At 39.1% G+C, this 22,006-nt stretch overlaps 1 protein-coding gene across 4 annotated transcripts in view; it reads left to right on the top strand.

The window, feature by feature from the left end:
• LOC121519720 (cytoplasmic dynein 2 heavy chain 1) overlaps positions 1–22,006 on the top strand; it is a 165,317-nt gene that overhangs the window by 629 nt on the left and 142,682 nt on the right. For all 4 annotated transcript variants that reach the window (XM_041802555.1, XM_041802574.1, XM_041802583.1 and 1 more), the window contains exons 2-24: positions 275–486; positions 1,367–1,540; positions 1,830–1,968; positions 2,664–2,782; positions 3,677–3,821; positions 4,168–4,313; positions 4,487–4,573; positions 6,111–6,245; positions 7,002–7,115; positions 7,202–7,313; positions 8,342–8,466; positions 8,692–8,867; positions 10,101–10,296; positions 10,415–10,510; positions 10,741–10,902; positions 11,077–11,175; positions 11,338–11,477; positions 12,333–12,561; positions 13,255–13,382; positions 14,618–14,733; positions 14,884–15,011; positions 15,387–15,536; positions 15,646–15,851. In XM_041802555.1, the coding sequence (XP_041658489.1) occupies positions 304–486; positions 1,367–1,540; positions 1,830–1,968; positions 2,664–2,782; positions 3,677–3,821; positions 4,168–4,313; positions 4,487–4,573; positions 6,111–6,245; positions 7,002–7,115; positions 7,202–7,313; positions 8,342–8,466; positions 8,692–8,867; positions 10,101–10,296; positions 10,415–10,510; positions 10,741–10,902; positions 11,077–11,175; positions 11,338–11,477; positions 12,333–12,561; positions 13,255–13,382; positions 14,618–14,733; positions 14,884–15,011; positions 15,387–15,536; positions 15,646–15,851 (3,305 nt within the window). In that variant the 5' untranslated portion in view covers positions 275–303. The remainder of the gene's footprint in view (positions 1–274; positions 487–1,366; positions 1,541–1,829; positions 1,969–2,663; positions 2,783–3,676; positions 3,822–4,167; positions 4,314–4,486; positions 4,574–6,110; positions 6,246–7,001; positions 7,116–7,201; positions 7,314–8,341; positions 8,467–8,691; positions 8,868–10,100; positions 10,297–10,414; positions 10,511–10,740; positions 10,903–11,076; positions 11,176–11,337; positions 11,478–12,332; positions 12,562–13,254; positions 13,383–14,617; positions 14,734–14,883; positions 15,012–15,386; positions 15,537–15,645; positions 15,852–22,006) is intronic.

The raw sequence follows: 22,006 nt of genomic DNA on the forward strand, positions 1-22,006 counted from the left end.
CGGTCTTTCCTACGTCACAGTTTGAATGCGTTGCGGTTGTCTTTATCACTGGTACCAGGCACAAACTAGGACTGACGTAGTTATTACTCTGGTTTCAAATTGGCAACAATGACAAAACTATTTGAAAATTAATAACCATAGAGTTATAAACATAACTGAGATATGAAAGAAATTGTTTGTAAAAGTTATGTGTTTCACACATCAGCTGTCTTTAAGACATATCCTTCCTTAAATGTAGCATTTAACAATATACTTTATTTGTTTTGTTCCACAGCTTTCTTAGCATATTTCGACACCCCAAAGATGCCTCACAATTCAGAAGATGTCCGTAAAAAATTCATTCTAACCACAACTGGAAACTTCTTTGGGATAACGCCTTCATCTTCCCTGACTGACAGCATAGAGCTCAACAACTTCCTGGATGATGGAAATGAATTTGTTCTGTCTGTCACCAGACATGGTGAAGACCTTCACTTTTCGGATAAGGTAAGCACATTTTTTGAAAGACATAACAATTTCAGATTTTCTATGTTGGGACAACATTATCATTTGAGAGGATTTGCCTCACAACTCAGAACAGAATTTGTGTCTATCTTTATGATATGCAGTTAAATCACATGATATAGCATGGTATGGAGCCACTAAAGGGACAGAAAATAAGTTTCTGGTGTGCATGCAAAACTTTCTTGTGTTCACAAGATAATTTCTTGTGAGCACAAGATAGTTTATTTGCAAGAAAGTTCCTTGTGTGCACTCAGAACTATCCCCTGAGAAGACAGCATGAGACAGATGCACAAAAGTAAGCTTTGCATGTGATTTAGAAACATATATTTTGATTTTTCTTCAGCCCATATCCCTTCAGGGGCTCTGTAGTATGGGGACAGATATCACAAAATTCAACCTTGTTACTGATCTAAGTAACCAGGAATGCACTATATTATCAGCATAATATTAACAGATTTAGCTTCGAAGGTTGATTTTCTGTACCAACAGATATGAACATTTCTGCTGATATTTACAACAAATACATGGGCTGTAAATTTTCGGCTATATTGGCTGTAAAAAATGTCCATATGTACAAATAAGTTTGTGGAGTTTAACGTAGGACCAACAAACCTATGCCAGCTGAAGTTTTTTCTTTCCTCAATGCTTAAACCTTGGAGTATGTTGAAGTTTTAGTTCTGAGCTACAGGTATATATTGGTATCAGATATTAGCAAAAATCGAATATTGTGCACCCCAATAAGTAACGTTTCCAGGAAATACCATGTTGCATGTGCAGATAATCTAACTTAAACAGTCTGATATTAGTATGACAATTAAACAGTGTTCTTTTGTCTTTGAAACATTATATCATGCTTTGTTAGATTGAAGCGTCGGGGGAGCACAGAGAGAAGGTGTTGGTGTTCTTCAAGCTGCATCCCACAGTGATCACAGAAGAAAACATTCACCAGAGCCTCCTTGTGTCCTCTATGCTGGAGTCTCCCATTAACACTCTCTACCAGGCTGTGAGACAAGTCTTTGCACCTGTACTGCTAAAGGTTTGTCTCTCTCTTTTTTAATTCAGTGACACATTTGTTTATAAGATGTTAGCTATTGTAGTTTATCAGCCAGTGTAATATTTAGCAGTCCACACAACTTTAGACTTTTTTCCAATTCTACTGCCTCACTATTTAAATGAAGTAAAGAAAACCAAAGAGCTAAGAAAAAAATCTTACATATTACAGCATCATTGTGAAGTATGAAAAGATATAACTTTCAAAGTATTTTTCCCTTTAGTTGCTGGAAAACACAAGACTATTAAATTATCATTCTCTCACAACTATCAAGGATGAGCGATGGAGTTCAGCGTTTGACCCGAAGCTTGCAGGACTGCTGAGTGAGTTGGAACTTGGTCTGGGCTCAGTGGTCCGTCAGTCAGGAGCACAACCCTCTGCTAAGAAGGGCCAAAGAGAGGAAGACGTCTTCGGTAAACTTTGATTTTTACATGAATGAATACTGGGTTTTGGGGATACGACATGAACAAATCTCCAATTTTCTGTCCAGACTTGATTACAATTTTGATTGATGTTATTTCCTTCTTTAAAGAAATACAAATTAAAAAGAAATAGCTCAGTACAATTTGTACTTTTGTTTTATCAATAGAAAACTGAATTTACCTTCTGGGGCTGAAGTATAAACTGTGTACTTATCCTTAAAAGTAAACTTCTGTACTTAGTTTCAGGAGAGAGCTGTTTACAGAGTGCCTTTTTGAGATCAAACCAGCAGCTATTTTGTTGTGGTGGAGGAAGTCCAAGAGAAAATCTAAGAAAAAAAGACCACAAATACTGATTAATCAATAAAATCCATGTATCACTCAGCCCTAATTCAGTTATTATATATAGGTTAAGGTTGAAGTATCCACTGAGTCATCATGGCAGTTGTTAATGATGGTTTTGTAAGTATCTTGGGATTTTGGGGATTTTTGAAGGATGTGAGATTGAGCATGCAACAAGTCTTGGCAGAGTTTAAAAGCGAAAAGGGCTATTTGCCATTACTGCATATCCTTTGGATGTGAGTGCTACTGCACTTGTGAAAAAAATTCACGTTTTTCTGCAGAACGTATTGTGACATGAGTATATTATGATCTTCACATGTTATCCTCATATTATTTCCACTATGCAGGAATCCTGACTCCATATGATGAGTTCCAGTACTGGGCCAACACCTCCGAATCTGCCGAGAAGAACAGTGCACGAGACAGAGCAAAACATTTCACTGAGCTATTCAAATCCATACAGAAGGTATGCATGTTAACTTCTGTTTCTTGGATTTGGGTAAGTTTACAACAAAACAAGAGAATGAGTGTTATTGCTATAACTATATTTTGTTCTGATATTTTAGGTTACAACTTATCATGTAGTTTTTATTTATAATTTTGAACAAGCCAGTAGAACGACTTCGAAGATTATGTGTTGAATGAAAACCATTGTGCCTTGTATATATGTCTTTTTATGTTTGACAAAATTGACAGTGAGTCTGAGTATATACAGTGCTTAACAAATTTATTAGACCACCTGTCATATTTGTCTCAAAGACCATCCAGCATCATGAAGTGCTTTAATGCGGACTCTTTATTTTCAGTGAGCTCTCCATGTTTTACCATTTTGAACAGGGATGAGGAATTTCAAACGGAATCCACCCAAATTTGAGTCGGCTCACTGGGCTTCTCTGAAAAGTCAGAAATGAATCAAGCATAACATTCAACCACTAAAACTCATTTTTCTGTTCAGGAATGCAAGTAAATAACTATAATTTGACATATTAATCAAGAAATATTAAGGTGCTTTACTATTTTTTCAGTCTTTTTGTAAATCAGTAAATTTGAAAATTCACGGATAACAATAATAATTATATTTTAGCATTCAAAATATAATTTCGGTTGAAGAGCTTCTACATATTGGTGTATTAACCATTGTAGAAACATAAAAAAATGATATTTGTAATTACCAATGCTGTTAATTTAGGGCAGCTATGGCATAAACCTTACTTTGGTTAGGGTTAGGGTGGTTTAATAAATTTGTTCAACACTGTACATTATTTCACCTGAAGTTAAAATAGTGTACTTCTCATTATACTAAATTCTAAGATACAGTATCTTGAACATGAAACTGTTTCCCACGTTATGTTTCCACCAGGAGTACAGCGGTCTTGATGGCTTGTCCATGTCTGATGTTGTGGATCTGATTGAACAGAGCAGAGACTCCCTTGATGATGTGTGGCGGCAAACTGATTTTGAGCCTTACCCAGAAACACGCATGGTACGACTCATGGATGTCATTGGTGAGCTTCTCTTACAAATGCACAGACCCACACCAGGAAATGATACAAGTATTTGCTGATGTTTAAAAGAAAAATGTACATCAGGACATATGTGTCACAATGACTATCTTTTCAACTGTGGTTGTTGATGAAAATGTGCATATTTTGAGAAATGAAACCACTGTTTTCTCGTGAACCCTGAAGTATACAGAAGTGACAGAAAACAGGAAAAAGCTTAATGTTTGATTGTTAAACACCAAATGAACTGTATTTGTATGTTTGAATGTTTGTCACTTTATATGTGTGTGCATTTGTGTTGGGCAATTTTAATTGTTTTTTTCCCTCTGTTTATGTATACATTTACAAGGTGGTGTCCTTGGAAGATATGTGCAGAGGAAGCTGAGCAATCTTAAAATATTTGAGGAGCCATTTGTTTCAATGAGAGAGAGCCTGAGAACAGGTGTTGCCATCTGTGAACAGTGGGTGGTAGCCTGTGAACATCTGACTGGACAGGTATGAAAAGTTTAAAGTATGCAAAATCTAAACACAAAATTATTAAGAAAATCATCACCTTACTGATTTCACTCACTAATGAATGCCTCAACAAATTAAAAACTAACAATGTATTTAGACATTAAATCTGAATGGTAATCTAGATTTTTTGCATTTTTTGCATTTTTTTACAGGTGTGGAAGAGGCACGCTCCCCATCCGTGGAAGGGAAAAAAACACTGCCCACAAACCCTTCATTGCCTTGCAAAAAGATTAGATGAGGTAAGAAAACATGATAATGCAGGGTCTGGGGATCACTTTTCCTGGAATAGACTTCCTTTGTTGGTGCTTATTTCTCCTTTTTCATTTGACAATGTGGTGTACCGACTGCCTCACATTTAGTACTGAGGTTTATTATAGGGCAAGTGTAGTTTTGGTAATGACTCTTTCTTTCTGAAACATTAAGCAGTAAAGCTCTGAAGTAGAACACATCCTTTGATAAGGCACCCTGGCTGGTCTGTGGGTATAATACTGGATACAAGTATTTTTTCCTTACTCAAATAAAAAAAGGGAAAAAAGGATACAAACTATTTCTTTGGAAAGCATTGAGTGCACTGACATGATGCCAGTCACATACTGTACACAGAGGTTCCTCTTTCCTCTTCATAACAGTTTGACTGTTTTCACTTGTGGGGGAACTAATAACTCACTCTGCCTTGTTTGCATTTTCCGCTTAAGGTTTTGACGTAAGAAGTAATCTGCCAAACCAGTGGTTCTCAGTTTGTGTGTTGAGATCCAAAATTGGGCTTCAGAGCTGCTATTACTGGGCTGTGAAGGTGTGCCTAGAAAAAAGTCGTAAAATGTCTGTTGTTCATGTATAAAAATCTTTAGAAACTTGAATACCAATTGCTTATTTAGTAGGTGGTTGTGGGTCTTGAGGCTACATAAGAACCACTGTGATAAACAGCCTAAAATGTCTGTTTTAAAAACTGTACTAAACGGTGAGCCTCATAGCCAAACATTCAGAAAACAAGTATAACTAGAAAAGCACTCAGAGAGCGCAGACCTCCGCCATTAGCCCTATCTCCCAATAGTGAAGAACCCTTTAAAAACATTCCTGTATCCAGACGGTGATCCGAATCACTCCCAAAATCTAATTCGCCAAATACTCCCTCCACGGTGGGGTGAAGACACAGTGAGGCAAAGCATTGGCTTCACTACGTATGGACTGTCATGGCGGAAGCATTGCCTGTTGGTGCCAACAGATGCACGGACAGTCTCACCCATGGTGTCACTGGATGACTGAAAGTATGGCAGAGGGTGAATATTCCTCTTTTCCTCCCAGCATTGTGAGTATTCTCACTACAATTCACTGTCTTTCTCTCTGTTACGCTCCGACTCGTCTCCATGACTGGGCGTGTGTCTTTCAAACTCTGTAAGCTCAAAAACTTTAAATAGAAACACACCAAAAAAGGCTGCTGGGATTGAAGTTACTCATGTCTGCCATCTCCTGGTGTAAAGTGGTAATAGCGCAGACCTCTGCCATTAGCCCTATCTCCCAATAGTACAGAATCCTTTAAAAAATTCCTGGATCCAGACGGTGATCCAGATCACTCCCAAAATCGAATCAGTTCTTCCTTATGCCATTTCTGACATTTCCTGAAAATTTCATGAAAATCCGTCCACAACTTTTTGAGTTATGTTGCTAACAAACTAACAAGCTAACAAACGAAGAAACAAACAAACAAACCCACCCGATCACATAACCTCCTTGGTGGAGGTAACAAATGACGACACTCTTCCTGTTTTTGTCTTCTAGGTGGTAACCTTGCGCATGGTTCATGAGAAGTTACTGCGGTTGCTACCAGGAGGAAAGCAGCAGGCTCTCACCTCAGATCGTGTGTTTGAACCTTTTTCTGGGCTCAATGCTCTGCATTACAACCCCTACACTGAGGTTAGCTATAATTGTCCTTTCTGTGGCTGCTTGATATGACAACTAACAGTACTGTCAGTGTAGGGGGAACCGCCAACAACGCTCACACTTACCAACATTTAAGTTTAGTGTTATACAGTCTGTTTAGGCAAAAATGTGTAATCCCCTTTAAAATCAATGTGGCTTTTGTTTTTTATGTAAAGGAAATGTATTTTACCCTTTTAAGACAGGTTTATATTGGTCTCAGAGATCCCCAAAACATGCCTGTGAAGTTTATTCCTGAAAAAAACTCTCCAGTATTGGATTTTTGCATGTCTAAAATTTCTATTTCATCCCTTCTCTCTAATTAGCTGTCTGATTCCGCCTCTGACCACACCCCTCTCAGAAAATGGATGCAGCACTCCTGATGTTACAGACACTTTTATCCAAAGTTTAAGACCTGACTGGGATTCAAACCATCAATCTCCGAGACCATAGTCAGCAGGTTAATCCACTCAGCTATCCAGCATCTCAGCTGGTAATTAAGAGGATCAGTATAGGAGGGTGGAACTTTCCCAACCAAACCTGGGGGTGGGTGCTTACGCCCCTGGTGAGGTCACTAGGTGTAAAATCTGACAACGGCTTGTTTCAGCACCCATTTTCTGAAAGGTGGAGAAAGAGAGTTGGGGGGGGGGGGGGGGTTCTGGTACTTGACGGGATTGTGGACAGTCCAGGGGCACATATTTTTGATAGAAAAGCCTGAAAAAGTGATTTTTGCATGATATGTCCCCTTTAAAGCCTCTTTGGAGAGCAGCAGTGGCTCAGTTTGAACGTCTGATGGCCCCATCAGAACAGGAAGTCGCTGGCAGACTAAAGAGCTACATTGCTGACATGGCTGACAAGCCACAACAGGTTGTGAAACACAGACTCTTGTTGAAAAGCATCATCTGTTGTTAAAGGAACTTGGTTTTCATGCTTGTGTATTTGTCTGTCTGTAGCTGTTACAGTTGTTTCAAAAACACAAAGAGTTGATCAAACGTCCCACCATCAGCAAAGAGCTACAATCAGAGAGAGAAACTTTACTGGCCCGATTACTGGACTATAACAAAGGTACACATTTCTGCCTAAAATTACTTTATATATTCACCTGTCATCAATGTAATGACACGTTTTTCCACATTTTAGGTACTAGTATGTAAATGGTTGTCTTAATATTTTCTGCTGGTGATGTACTCAATAGAAGTACATTTCAAGATATGTACACTACTACTTGTTTGGGATCACTGGCAAATTTCTTTCTTTTCCAAAAAAAAAAAAAAAAAATTATGCAGTTCACAATGCCATGCCATACCCTGTGGATAGCACTTGCTTGGGGCCAATTTCATCCTACAACAGGATAATGACCCAAAGCACACCTCCAAAATGCCTACAAAATATTTAGAGAATAAGCAGTCTGCCAGAATTCTGACTGGAATGGAGTGGCCAGCACAGTCTTCAGACTGGACCTTATTGTGCTGTTGTGGGAGTAGCTTAACCGTTTGGTATGAAGGAAGACTCCATCAAGCCAATCCATCTTGTAGGAGATGCTCCAGGAAGCATGGGGGGAAACCTCATCAGATTACCTTGAAAAACTGACAGCTATGCCTAAGGTCTGCACGGCTGTAATTGCCGCAAAAGGTGTTTTTTTTTTTTTTTTGCTATGAAGGCAATGTTTGAGGAACATTTTTCATTAAAATAATTATTTCTAACTCTGACAATGTCAGCATGTCCAGTTGATTTTCTGTATTTCCTGTTCAGACTAATTCCATGGAAAACAGGAAAAGTTCCAAGTGATCCCAAACTTTTGAGCGGTAGCGTGTGTGTCACTAAAAATCAAGCATTCTAGTTAAATGTCCTGTTATAGAAAAGCTCATCGGAAACTAAAATATACTCTTAACTGGTGCACTTATTGTTAACTTATAGTAAGCAATTGGACAGAAAAGTAAAGGGAATTAGACATGTCTGTACACATACCAAAAGCATCTGCTAAATTGTACTGTAGAGTTTTAAATGTAAAACTGGTGTGTAGGGTGTCGGAAAAGTTAAGAGAGAAACATAGTGAATCTTGAACTTGACCCCTCCTATCATCATTTCCATAGACCTGAAGAATGACTTTGAGAGTCGTTGCCATGGAGACCCTGGTGACAAGTCTGGGCCACTTATTGGCAGGAACCTCCCTGAGGTGGTCAATAGAACCGTTTGGGTTCGACAACTTATTCACAAGGTAATTGACTGAATGTTTTTGTGTCAGTGAATGCTCACTTGAAACGATACTTTTTAATAACAGCCTTTTGTATTCCTAAGTTGATTTCAGTAAAGAAGAAAATAGGCTTTTATAACATAACCAGACAGTTAGTACTTATATGAAAACAACTCAAAATTAGAATTTGCAAAAGAACATGTTGATACCTTTTACTTTGATACTCCTGTGCTTGTATTGTTCCACCAGGTTGAGGACTCGGTTCGAATCGCAGAGGCCCTACTTTCAGACCTGTCTGCGTTTAAAGGGTTCCTGCATTTCTGCGATGACCTGCAGGAGGTTCTTAAGGCGTATGAACAGGAGCAGTTTGAGGACTGGTCAAGAGATATACTGTCTGGACTAGCTGACCCTAAGTCAGGGATCAGGTTGGAAACACTGCTCATTGCAATTTTATCTCAATCTTTAATCAGTCTTTGTTTGTATCGTGCCAATTTATAACAAAAGTTATATCAAGACACTGTACAAAGAGGGCAGGTCTAGACTATACTCTCTGTTTTAGGCTATTAAAATAGACCAGTGTTTAGCATTAATATTATAATAAAGACTATACCCTATTATAACAATGACCAGTGTTAATCACCATGAGCACAGCACTAGCAGTATTTACAGTATTTAGCCCTGTTACAGTGTCGCATTAACCTTCCCTAACTAAAGGGCAGGACTGTCTAGCAGACAAGACTCATGTTGATAGCTCTCTGTCGAAGCTGCGCTGGGGTTTGAATTGCTAGAAGGAGGGTTAGGGGTGGAGAACAGTAAGGATAGGAGAGGGGCAAGAGAAACAATAAAACACCAAATGAAAGACAAATTTATGGCAGCTGTGACTATAACCTTATTTCCCATCTTTATGGAAATTGCTATAACTTTATTTATGATGGTTACACTATGTGAAAATATTTGAACTTCAAAGTACCAAGATTTATGATTTAATATGTTTATCATCACGTCAGTTAAACAAGTGAAACAACAAAGGGTAAATATAGATCCAAAAGGCATTTAAAATATAATAAAATCAAATGGGCAGTAATTAAAACAGCCATTAAGATGCATGAGACAATTATGCTTACCTAGGACAAAATAAAATCATTAAATGCAGAGGCAGAAGTAGACATTTATTCATTCTTTTACAGTTGTTGTTGCTATTGTTATTGCTGTACATTGTTACTGTATTGTTGTTGTGGCTGCGAACCATTGTAAATGTAAGTCAAACCTTGAAAAGAAAAGTTATTGTACATTGCAAAGCACTAGTTAAACTAAAAAATAACCTAAACTGAACATGAATATCCCCAGACTAAACAATAATTACTACTCCAACCTTAACAAATAGAGTTCTCTCCAAGCTTTCCTTCTCCTGCTGTGCAATATTTTTGACCAAAAATTCAGAGAGATGCTGACTTTTGTCATAGTTTCCACTTAAGTACAAAGGCCAATTTACAGTATATCACAGGAAATTGGACATCAAATTTAATGCAGTACTATTATCTATGATTTTTTCTTGTCTGTTTTCATCCTTATCTCATTTACTACATTAATCAAAGGTACCTCAGTTGAGCCAGGTGCCAGTCAAGTGGCCCTTACATTCTGTATGACCCCTGTTTCAGTCTACAGGCCAGTAACCGTGTGATGGACCTGGACCATGTGGATGGCAGGTTAAAGATCCAGTATTCAGACAGGCTGGTCAGTCTGCTCCGGGAGGTCAGACAGCTCTCTGCCCTGGGTTTTCCCATCCCAGCCAAGATACAGCAGGCAGCTAACACCGCAGACAAATTCTACAGACAAGCCATTGTTTTAAAACAGGTTGGAGGGTTAATCAAAATACAAGCACATTTTTTCTTTATCAAATAATACTTTATATTCCTATAACTGCATGATTATTTCAAAGTCTCTGAATCTCACAAGTATTTCTGCACTGCAGGTGGCCCATTTCTACAACACCATTGATCAGCAGATGGTTCCCTCTCAAAGACCAATGATGCTTGGTCTTGCCCTGGCCTTTGAACAGGTCATCAAGGTATAGAGCATTGCACAGAGCACAACTTGTTTCCACTTTTCACAAGAGTAACAAAGTTGTTGTAGTTTACCATTAAAAGGAATTGGAAGGTGGTGACTTGCTAATACCTATGTTTATTTAAAGATTAGTTTCACAGAAATAGTACTTTTTTAATTTACCTTTTTACTGTTCATGGAGAAAAAACATCTCTTAAATTTTTTAAAGTAAATATGTCTGCTTTTCTCTTTCAGAATCCTCGTTCTCAGTCTAAGGAAGCAGGTGGTAAACTGCAGATAACCTGGGACAACCCCAAAGAATTGGAAGCCTACATTACCAAACTGCAGTCAGCTGCTGAGAAGCTCTCCACTGAAAACAGAAAGTTGCGCAAGTGGCACACTGACTTCATTGACAAGGTTGCGGCACATTTTTTTATCTCAATTTTCCTACTTAATTACTGAAAACAGAGGCAGTGTTCACTGATTTGCATCAGTTATGCATGCATATTCCTTTTGAACCATATTCAAAGATAAGCAATTAAATTCTTGCTCTTTTTTGTGTCATCTTGAACCTCTGTGTACATATCTCAGGTTGTGACACTCATGAATGTGGACTTACTGAGGCATCAGCAGCGGTGGAAGGATGGCCTTCAGGACCTCCGTACTGGCTTTGCAACTCTGGAGGCCCAGGTATATGTCACAGTCAGTAGTAATTTTATTAAAACAGTATATTTTTTAAAGTGCTCATGAATAAGCTTTTACCTTAAATGAAAATTTTAGCAATGGCATCTGTTTTTTACCTCAAACCCTTGTTCTTCTCCTTAAAAACTTATCATGAGTGTTTGTTGACAGGGCTTTAGGCCTGATGATATGCAGGCATGGCGTCAGCACTGGAATCATCAGCTTTACAAAGCTCTTGAACACCAGTATCAGACAGGTCTGGAAGCTCTGAACAAGAACCTGCCTGAAATAAACATAGATCTCACTTTCAAGTAAGTGCACATGCTCGCAGTTCTGTTTTTTTTTTTTTGTTGATATTTGCCTTCTTGGCCTTGTTGCTCTTTAGTATAGGCTACTATATGGGCTATCAAATGATTGAAATCTGCAATTATGATTAGTCTCAGAATTTCTGTAGTCAGTCGCAATTAATCCCCCTTTTTGTTGCACTTTGGAATTAAACTTTTTTGCATTTAATTTTTTTTTGGATAATTTACTTCATGTTTGAATACAGACCTGCTTTTCTTTTGAAAGAAAATAGAGAACATGGTTGATAAGAGATTACGACGTAAACTTAACCACCAAAAAAAGAACTGGATTAAAAAAAGGAAGTAAGGGATCATTAAAAAGGTAAATGTTTGATAACACAAGGTGCAGATAACTTTTGAGTGGCCCTCAGAGCTGACTGTGAGTTGTTTTTTTTTTAAGTGAAATGAGACATAAAGGAGCAGTGGTGTATTTATTTTACATGACTGTGGATGTGGGGAGGTGTTGCAGCAGCTTGGCCATAGTGTGCCCGACAGGGATGATAAAACTAATGCAATGATGCTGACAGACGTAGTCATTATTTTACCTCCTTTTTCTACTTGCCAATATCTCTTTTTGTAGGATGTCACAGTTTATAGGGTTTCATTTTGTGTCTTGTTTTAACAGAATATGTTACTCCAAGTATCTTACACCAATAGAAACCACTTTGAATTTCTTTCATTACCATCTAAACTTGACAGTTGTCCATTCCATTATACCTGCTCATCTTTCCATTTCTTCCTTTTTTTTAGACAGTGTAAGTGGTGATTGAAGAAAACATATTACTTGTCTTTGTCTTACATATCTCTCCTTCTTGTGAACAGGCAGGGCCGTCTGCAGTTCCGTCCTCCATTTGAGGAGGTGCGAGCACGTTATTTCAGGGAGATGAAGCGGTTCATCTCAATCCCAAACCAGTTCAAAGGGGTCAGTGTCCAGGGGGAGGAGATGATCTTCAGCGTTATGATTGATAGAAATGCCTCTGGGTTCCTCACTATCTTCAGCAAGGCTGAGGACCTCTTCAGCCGTTTGCAAGCTGTTCAACACAAGTTCAAGGTGCCTGAACAATGGATGAGTTTGACACTAAAAATGATCATGTATGCTGTAAAAAATCATTTGTATCATTTGCATTACAAGGGGTTTTATTTGAAGCGTAATTATTGTATTACATTACGTACTTTGAAAAAGCTTGCTTTATTTTTTGTTCAGTCAGGTTAGAGTTTGGCCTCAGAGGTCAGGCTTGAAAATAAAGAAAAAGTAATTATGGTGTAGAAGTTGCTGAGTAAATTTTCTAGGGGAACAGGATATTTTTCCACACATTTCTTCTTTTGTGAAACCTTATTTCTGTATTATTTATGCAAATAGTCATTAATTCATGATTTTATTTTTGCCTTACTCACTGAAGCATTATATGCAGTCGTTTGTGTACTATTGTCTTTGAAGAACTTGACTGTGAGTTATTCATGATTTTCTATTTAGCTTTGATGTTATCATTGTCAGCATTTTCCCCTTTTACTACCCTTATAGAACAGAGGCACATTCTAGAATCTGTTCCCCTTACCTGCTCACTCATGCATATTTAAAAGTAGGGGGAAGCCCTCGACAGACAGTAAACTTCTCTTTTATCTTTTCTAGTTCTGTATTATTTTGTCTTCTGTGGGTGTCTCTTTCACCTTTGACACAGACACCTTTAAAAATTGGGAAATGTTGTATAAACCCAAATGTTATGATTCTCTATTTATGTTGTAGGAGTGGGTGGTGCTGGGCCAGGTTGATTTAGAGAGGTTAGTGGAGAAGCATCTGAGTTCTGTGCAAGACTGGGAGAGAAATTTCAAGGCCCTGAAAGCCAGAGGAAAGGAGTCAGAACGTCTACCCAGGTACATTTCATGTATACTCACAGCAGAAGAAGGTTAAAAAAGTTACACCCTGCACAAGAGAAAACAAAACATCACCCCAAAACATTTCTATTATAAATTATATAGTATCTTTGTAATAGTAACATCTTGAAACAAAATTGTATGATTGTTGCTGAACTTTTTGAGAAAGCTTGATTAAGTCTAGTCACTGTGAGGGGGATTACACAGGGCATTCACTGAGGATGAATCAATCAGTGCTATGCCAGGTGTATGTGGCTGAGTCAACCAGGGCTGGGCCAGGTGTGTGTGGCTGATCAGCACTGAGTGAGGCCAGGTGTGGAGAGCTTATATATGCTCTTGGGTTGCAGCTCTCAGTGCAGTATCATTATCTCACCTTCAGAGGTACTGAGAGCATCTCCTTGGGATTTTTCTTGCATATTTCTATGTGTAGTTTCTCAAGCACTGTTGACTCTTTCCTCAGAGCATTTTTCATTTAAATTACTAGTTACCCCAGAGGTAGTTGTTGATGCTGGAGGTATAACCAGCTTTTCTTTGATTCTCTCTTGACCCCCAGTCTGGGCATCTTTGAGTTTCTTCTGAAGACAGTTGTCTCACTCTCCCTACAAGTCTATGTTTCTGTTCAGCTGCACGGCAGCAGTGGTTCAGTTTCTCTTTCAACTATTAATTAGAACGGGAGTTATTAGTTTGGCTTATCATTTTGCTTTGGTATTCTCCCCTTTCCTATTTATTGCTTGCGATTTAGTGGTTATCCTTCTAGGATAACTTTTTGAAACCTGTGGTCTGCATTTGTGTCCCACTGCCCCTCCCTCCTGACAGTCACTTATTGTAATTAGTGCAAGCTTAGTCTGTTGAAACAGGTGATATTATGAAATATCATTGAGCCAGACATTAACTTCAATATGAATATAAAGATCCAAACTAAATGTCAATGTAAATGACTACAGTGATTATGTAATATAATTAGAGGAGTTTTATTACATGTACTAGTACTGCTTCTCGCAGTACTGTTTTGTCATCTTCACTAAAACACCTTTCTCCAGTCTCTGATTCTTCTGTGTAAGAGTATAAGCACATGTGTCTGAGTTTCATTTGCCACATGTGTGGATGTTGTCTGTCCTACAGAAGGATTGAAGTCACATCTTGTTTCAGATTTAATGCTAAAACCTCAAATGTTCCCTGAACTTTCAAATGGTTAAAATGACTTCTTAAATGATGAAACGCTTTTCCTGTGTCAGTCAGGAGAAAGTTGACTGTATTACAGTCAACTGTGAGCCAGTTAAAGCTGTGATTGATGACTTGATCCAGAGGCTGTTTGACATTCTTCTGTTATCACTCAGAAGGTCCATACAAGGTAAATGCCACCAACTTTATTGCTCCTTTACTTTCATTTTCGTTTTTTGTTTCTATTTTCCTGACATAATTTCATCCTTACAGCTATTACTTTCTCTTTCCTTTTCTGTTACATGTCTTTGAGCATGTTTTTTCTCTCTTTTGTTTTCAGGCCACACACAAGCCATAGACAGTTTTGTTTCAGAGTCAATGGCGACCTTGTCCACTCGACCAGAGAGCATGGAGGAAATTGGCACAGCCCGTGCTAAATATACCCAGATACTTGCCCGCAAACCTGAAGTAAGGCAGACATCCCCCTAACTCTGACTTGGTAGTTTATGATTTAAATTAGATTATGTTTCTGGTTCTTCACCTTCTTCTTACACAATTGATTTGGTCATTTTCAATTAACTTTTTCTTATTTTTTACAGAAAGTGATAAATCAAGGCCCTGCTATTATTAAATCACTAAATGTTTGTCTTTCACATTGCAACCATGAAGTGTTTTTAAAATGTGAATTATGCTGACTGATGCTGTCATTATAATGATGTGCAAGGAATTATAAGTGTAAGGGCATTCCTTACACTTATTTATGTATGTCTTATTTCCAGTGTTGTGTTTTCAGCAGAGTGAAGGATTAGAAAAGTGTTTGACAGGACCTATGTATGTGTACAGATCCTACCTGGGTTCCAGCATGTCGAGGAGAAGAATCGTTTGCTGCGAGCAGTGGCCGGGGCTAGCCTTGACTCGCTGTCTTCTCTGAGAGCCAAGTGGGACAAACTAGAGCTTATTATGGAGAGCCATCAGCTCATGATTAAAGAACAGGTGAGAATTCACAACTCAAAAATGCCTCATGAATGAAGGTGGTGTTCATACCTTACAATGTTTTGATTCTTACTGTGCTCTCTTGCGCTTTCCCTTGCTCTTCCTTAAGGTGGATGTGATGCGAAGTAATGCCGCAGGGCATATCAATGCTTACAGGTCAGATCTGGAGCGCTTTAAGGCTCGCTGGGATCAGCTTAAGCCTAAGGATGAGATGCTTGAAACCAGTGATCATGATGCCCTCCTTGCATGTCTCCAGACCATCAAGGACAAGCAGCAGGAGTTTCAGGAATTGGAAACTGTCCGCAGCAAACTGCTGTATGTTCTTTTTAACGGGCTGAATTTATAGTAGGATCTCTTTTTTTTATTTCATTCTTTTAGATAAACCGTCATGTAATCATTAATAGACTCCTCCAACTGACCCTTTGTCAAGTAGTTCCCTCCTTGATTACTGTTGTTAGGTTAGATAAAATCTCTTGGCTCCTGCTTATTTGTAAGACCTGAAAATACCCAATGATTTGACAAATTTGTTTTCATATTTAATTTATTTGATTATTTCGTAAGCTTGACCTCAGTCAGAGAGTTTAGACAAAAATACAGTAGGATGTATAAAGTTGACTTCAAATCATTTAAAAACTGAAACGATTTTAAAATTTACTGATGTCTGATGGTAGCGATGATGGCTGATGTTGGCGTCCCCTCCCTAATTGTTCCTTTTACAAAAAGAGATAAACAAAATGTGATATATATTATAATCTGCCTTACTAGACCAGCATTGATGTTCAGTTGTAAGATGATATTAACTCTGGTTGGATATCGTTATGGAATAGCAACATCAACATTATGCTAGCCTTACTAGCAATATGATGATAACTTAAGTTAATGATAATATTTGTGTATCACTTTTAAAAACAAAGGTTTACATAGTGCTTTAACATCTGCAGAGAAAAACTGAAGAACAAAGCTACAGAGCACAAACAAAAGAAAAGACAACAGAACAATGTTACAATGTTACAATGTCATTTAGCAGACGCTTTTCTCCAAAGCAACGTACATTTGAGAGCAAGAACAACACAAGCAATGATCTAGACAAGAAGAAACAACATCAGTAAGTGCCATCAAGTGCTTCAGGTCCAATTGGACGCAAGTGCTGCCATGTAGAGTTTAAGGCAGAGTACCTAAAATATACGTTGTTTGTGGAGTTTTTTTTTTTTTTTTTTTTTTGTTTTGTTTTGTTTTTTGTTTGTTTTTTGTTTTTTGTTTTTTTGTTTTTTTTTTGTTATTAGACACCAACAATGAATCAAGGAAAATGTGGGATCACTAATCACCATTCATTAGACTTCACAACAACTATTTACCAAGTACCAAGTGCTGGATCATTCCCAAAGAGCTGGGCAAAGAAATCCCAGAAGTAGAGCAGGACAGTGCGAGCTAACTATAGTTGGGAAACTCATTCAACCACTGGGGGCAGCGGTGGAGAATAGTCTGGCTGAGACTCAATCTACTACTGGGGACAACAGTAGAGAATTGCCTAGCTAAGTGCAAAGTGTTCTCTGAAGAGCTGGGTCTTTAGCCTTCTCTTGAAAGTAGACAGGGAGTCTGTAGATCGAATGGAGTTGGGTAATTCATTCCACCATTTAGGGACAACAGAGGAGAAGAGTCGAGCTAGTGACTTAGGAGCATGATGTGCTGGAAGTACCAGGTGCCTTTCGCTGGCTGAGCATAGTGGGCGAGAAGGGGTGTAGACCTGGATGAGGGACTCCAGGTAAACAGGAGCAGTTTTAGTTACTGCTTTGTAAGCAATGATTAGAGTTTTGAATTTAATGCGAGCTGCAACTGGAAGCCAGTGTAGAGAGATTAAAAGAGGCGTGACATGAGCTCTCTTGGGTTGGTTGAAGACCAGACGTGCTGCTGCGTTCTGGATCAACTGCAGAGGTATAACTGTGCATGCAGGTAGGCCTGCCAGTAATGAGTTACAGTAGTCAATACGTGATATTATAAGAGCCTGTACCAGGAGTTGTGTAGCATGCTCTGTCAAGTAGGGTCTGATCCTCTTGATGTTGTAGAGGGCGAAACGGCAAGACCGAGCAATCGAGGCCACATGGAGCTTGAAGGTTAGCTGGTCATCAATCATGACACCCAGATTCCGGGCTGACTTAGTGGGCAAGAGATTATTTGATCCAAGCTGGATACTGATCTGCGGTTCCATAGTGGGACTGGCTGGGATGATAATGAGCTCCGTTTTGGGCAGGTTGAGCTGAAGGTGACGTTCCCTCATCCATTTAGAAATATCAGCAAGGCAGGATGAGATCCGAGCTGAGACAGTTGTGTCATCTGGTGGAAAGGACAGGAATAGCTGTGTGTCGTCTGCATAGCAGTGATAAGAAAAGCCATGGGAGCGGATGATTGCACCAAGTGAGGTGGTGTATATTGAGAAAAGTAGGGGACCAAGCACAGACCCTTGAGGCACCCCTGTTGATAAGCCATGCAGTTTAGACACTCCTCCCTTCCATGATACTCTAAAAGATCTCCCTGTGAGGTAGGACTTAAACCACTGTAGGGCAGATCCTGAGATACCAAGTGAAGAGAGTGTGGAGAGGAGGATTTGGTGGTTTACTGTGTCAAAGGTAGCGGACAGATCCAGCAGTAGGAGAACTGAGGACTGACCAGCTGCTCTGGCCAAGCGAAGTGATTCCGTTACTGACAAAAGTGCAGTTTCAGTAGAGTGGCCCTGCCTAAAGCCAGACTGATTCTGATCAAGTAGATCATTGTTCTGCAAGTGTTCTGAGAGCTGGTTGAAGACTGTGCGCTCCAGTATTTTTGATAGGAATGGGAGAAGTGAGACCGGCCTGTAATTTTCAACCAGGGCTGGGTTGAGAGTGGGTTTTTTGAGCAGTGGTGTAACCCGCGCTTGCTTGAAAGCAGCTGGGAAAACACCTGTGGACAGAGAGGAGTTAATGATACAACTCACAGCAGGGCTGATTGTGGGCTCAATCGCTTGCAAGAGATGTGATGGTATTGGATCGAGGGGACAGGTTGTGGGCTTAGAGTCAAGCAGAAGCCTGGTGACCTCGCTCTCACTTAGTGGAGAGAATGAGCTAAGTGATGCATCACTAGCTGGTGGCAGAAAACTGAGTTGGACAGGCTCAGAGAATTGGTTGCTGATGGTAGAAACCTTGTCAGTGAAGTAGGAGGCAAACATGTCTGGAGTCAACATACTGGAGGGTTGTGGGTTTGAAGGAGAGAGGAGCGAGTTAAAAGCAGAGAAGAGTTTGCGTGCATCAGTGGCAGCACAGATCTTTGATTGATAGAACGCCTTCTTAGCAGATTTTAGAGCAGAGGTAAAACAGGACAGTTTTTGCTGATAAGCACTCAAGTCAGTGGTTTGTTTGGATTTACGCCATTTTCTCTCTGCCGCCCTGAGCCCTGCCCTTTGGGTTCTGATGACCTTAGTGAGCCAGGGACAAGGTGGAGTATTTCGAATAGGCTTAGACACCAGAGGGCAGAGTTTGTCCAGAGAGGAGGTCAGTGAGGAGCAGAATGTGTCTGTGGCCTCGTTAACAGTGAGTGTGAAGGACTCGTTACATGAGGCTAGTGCAGCTGAGACCTCGTCAGACAGCTGTGTTGGGTCAAGTGACTGAAGGTTTCTGCGGTATGATCTTAATTGAGTAGTAGATTGTTGAAGTTCAGGTAAGCCAAGTGAGAACTGAATGAAGTAGTGGTCAGAGAGGTGAAGTGGTGTTACACTCAAATTAGCTGTGGAGCAATTGCGAGTTAGAATCAAATCCAGTATATTACCAGCCTTTTGTGTAGGAGGCGTTTGAACCAGTTTGAAGTCAAAGGAGGACAGTAGTGAAATAAAATCAGTAGCCTGGGCTCTATCCAAGTGGATGTTCATGTCACCCATGACAACCAATGGTGTGCCATCATCAGGGATGTCTGAGAGTAACATGTCCAGTTCCACAATAAAGTTGTCCAGGTGACCCCCAGGTGGGCGGTATACCACAACCATGTAAGCCTTTATTGGGGCAGTGACCTGTACTGCATGATATTCAAATGAGGTGTTATTGTCCAAGGGTTTGAACTGGCTGAAGTTCCAGCTATGAGAAAGAATAATGCCTGTGCCACCTCCTCGGCCAGAAGAGCGAGGTGTATGAGAGAACACTGCATCAACTGATAGAGCAGTTGGTGTTACAGTGTTCTCAGGACGGACCCAAGTTTCTGTCAGGGCTAGGACCTGAATGTTAGACAGTTTAGTGAGGGAATTGATGAATTCTGCTTTGTTAACTGCAGACTGGCAGTTCCAGAGGCCAACTGTGATAAAAGGTTGTGGAAAAGAGGCATTCTGCAAATGGTACCCAATAACAAGAGAGCCCAGGCAGTTCAAGTAGCTGAACAAAAACCTGACAAAGATGATAACCCAGGGTTCCCCTATTACTTTTTACAGAGCCAAAATATTTCAAGGACAGAAAGCCGAGGGCCAGACATTGGATTTTTACATATGTGTGTGTGTATCTATGTATCTGTCTGTCTGTCTGTCTGTCTGTCTATCTATATATATATCTCTCTATCTATATATCTATATAGATATACATTTACAGTACTTAACAAATTTATTAGACTACCACCCAAAGTAAGGTTTATGCCACAGCTGCCCTAAATTAACAGTATTGGTAGTTACCAAATTTTTTTTTTTTTATGTTTCTGCAATGGTTAATACACCAATATGTAGAAGCGTTTTGACCGAAATGATATTTTGAATGCTAAAAAATAATTATTATTGTTATCTATGAATTTTCAAATTTACTGATTTACAACAATACCTGAAAAAATAGTAAAGCACATTTTTATTTATTGATTAATATGTCAAATGATAGTTATTCACTTGCATTCCTGAACAGAAAAATGAGTTTTAGCAGTTGAATGTTATGCTTGATAAATTTCTGACTTCTCCGAGAAGCCCAGTGAGCCGGCTCAAATTTGGGTATAAAAAGGTGAATTCAGTTTGAAATCCCTCATTCCTGTTCAAAATGTGAGGAGCTCACCGAAAATGAAAGAGTCCACATTAAAGCACTTCATGATGCTGGATGGTCTCTGAGACAAATATGACAGGTAGTCTAATAAATTTGTTAAGCACTATATATATAGAAAGATATAGGCCAAGTTCATCCACATCAAACTCTCTCATCCATGTCTTAATGGACCTTGCTTTGTGCACTGGTACACAATCATGTTGGAACAGGAAGGGGCCATCCCCAAACTGTTCCCACAAAGTTAGGAGCATGGAATTGTCCAAAATCTCTTGGCATGCTGAAGCATTCAGAGTTCCTTTCACTGGAACTAAGGGGCCAAGCCCAGCTCCTGAAAAACAACCCCACACCATAATCCCCCCTCCACCAAACTTTACACTTGACACAATGCAGTCAGACAAGTACCGTTCTCCTGACAACTGCCAATCCCAGTCTCATCCATCAGATTGCCAGATGGAGAAGTAAGATTTATCACTCCAGAGAACGCGAGATACGATGTCTGCGTTTGTGGCTGATGTACACTTATGCAGGGAAAGTATTTGCTATCCTGAAAGCAGCTGTTTTAATTCCCCACAGGGATAGAAGTTTGTTTTGCATAAGGCTAAGCCTCTGATATTCGTTAAGACACAAGATGCAGAAAACTAGTCAGAGGTGCGGATAGGGCTGGACCCTATGAGAGTCTGTGCAGCAGCTGGTTCAATTCTACATCATAAAAAAAATCAAAAGTAGACAAAATAAATCCTTCTCCTTCAGTCTTAAAAATCCTCCAGTCTGTATCAGTCTCTTGTTTTGGACAGCATGTTTGCAAGCTGAGGTGATGTTGCAGCTGCGCTGCCATGTGCTCTGCCGTGCGTCTTTTTACGATGTTCCTCCCTGCTGTAAAGGGAGTTCAACGTGCCATATTTAACTCATTTATTGCATCGTATTACATCCTTTCCTTGCTATAATTATAGAAAGATCACAATAAATGATTGAAAAGTTTCATTTGAAACACCTAAGTAAGTAAATATTGAAAATCAAAATATTTTTTTAAAATTTCCTTTTTTTTTTACTCAAATGTCTTGCGGGCCAGCTGACACTTGCTGGAACTAAATGCCATGATACCATGATAACTAAAACATAACAGAACATCATACGCAACATATAATACGAATACATAGATTAAAAGTAGCCAAAATGCATTAAAATAAACTGAGGTTTATATGGAATTAAAGCAAGTAAAAAATAAGAAGAAATTAAATATTCTAAAAATGTATAAGGAAGGTAAAATCTAGTTCCTAGTTAATAAATGTGTAGTGTATAAGTTTGCAATATTAATGTTTGCAATTATGGAACTGATCACAAATATACAATCAATTTTTATGGAATTGACACAAACTGACTAAATAAAAAGTTGGTTGCAAAAAAGGTAAAATCTGTGAAAAGATAAATAAGAAGATGTCA

This window comes from Cheilinus undulatus, linkage group 2 (assembly GCF_018320785.1).
Source record: "Cheilinus undulatus linkage group 2, ASM1832078v1, whole genome shotgun sequence".
Classification (NCBI taxonomy): Eukaryota; Metazoa; Chordata; class Actinopteri; order Labriformes; family Labridae; genus Cheilinus; species Cheilinus undulatus.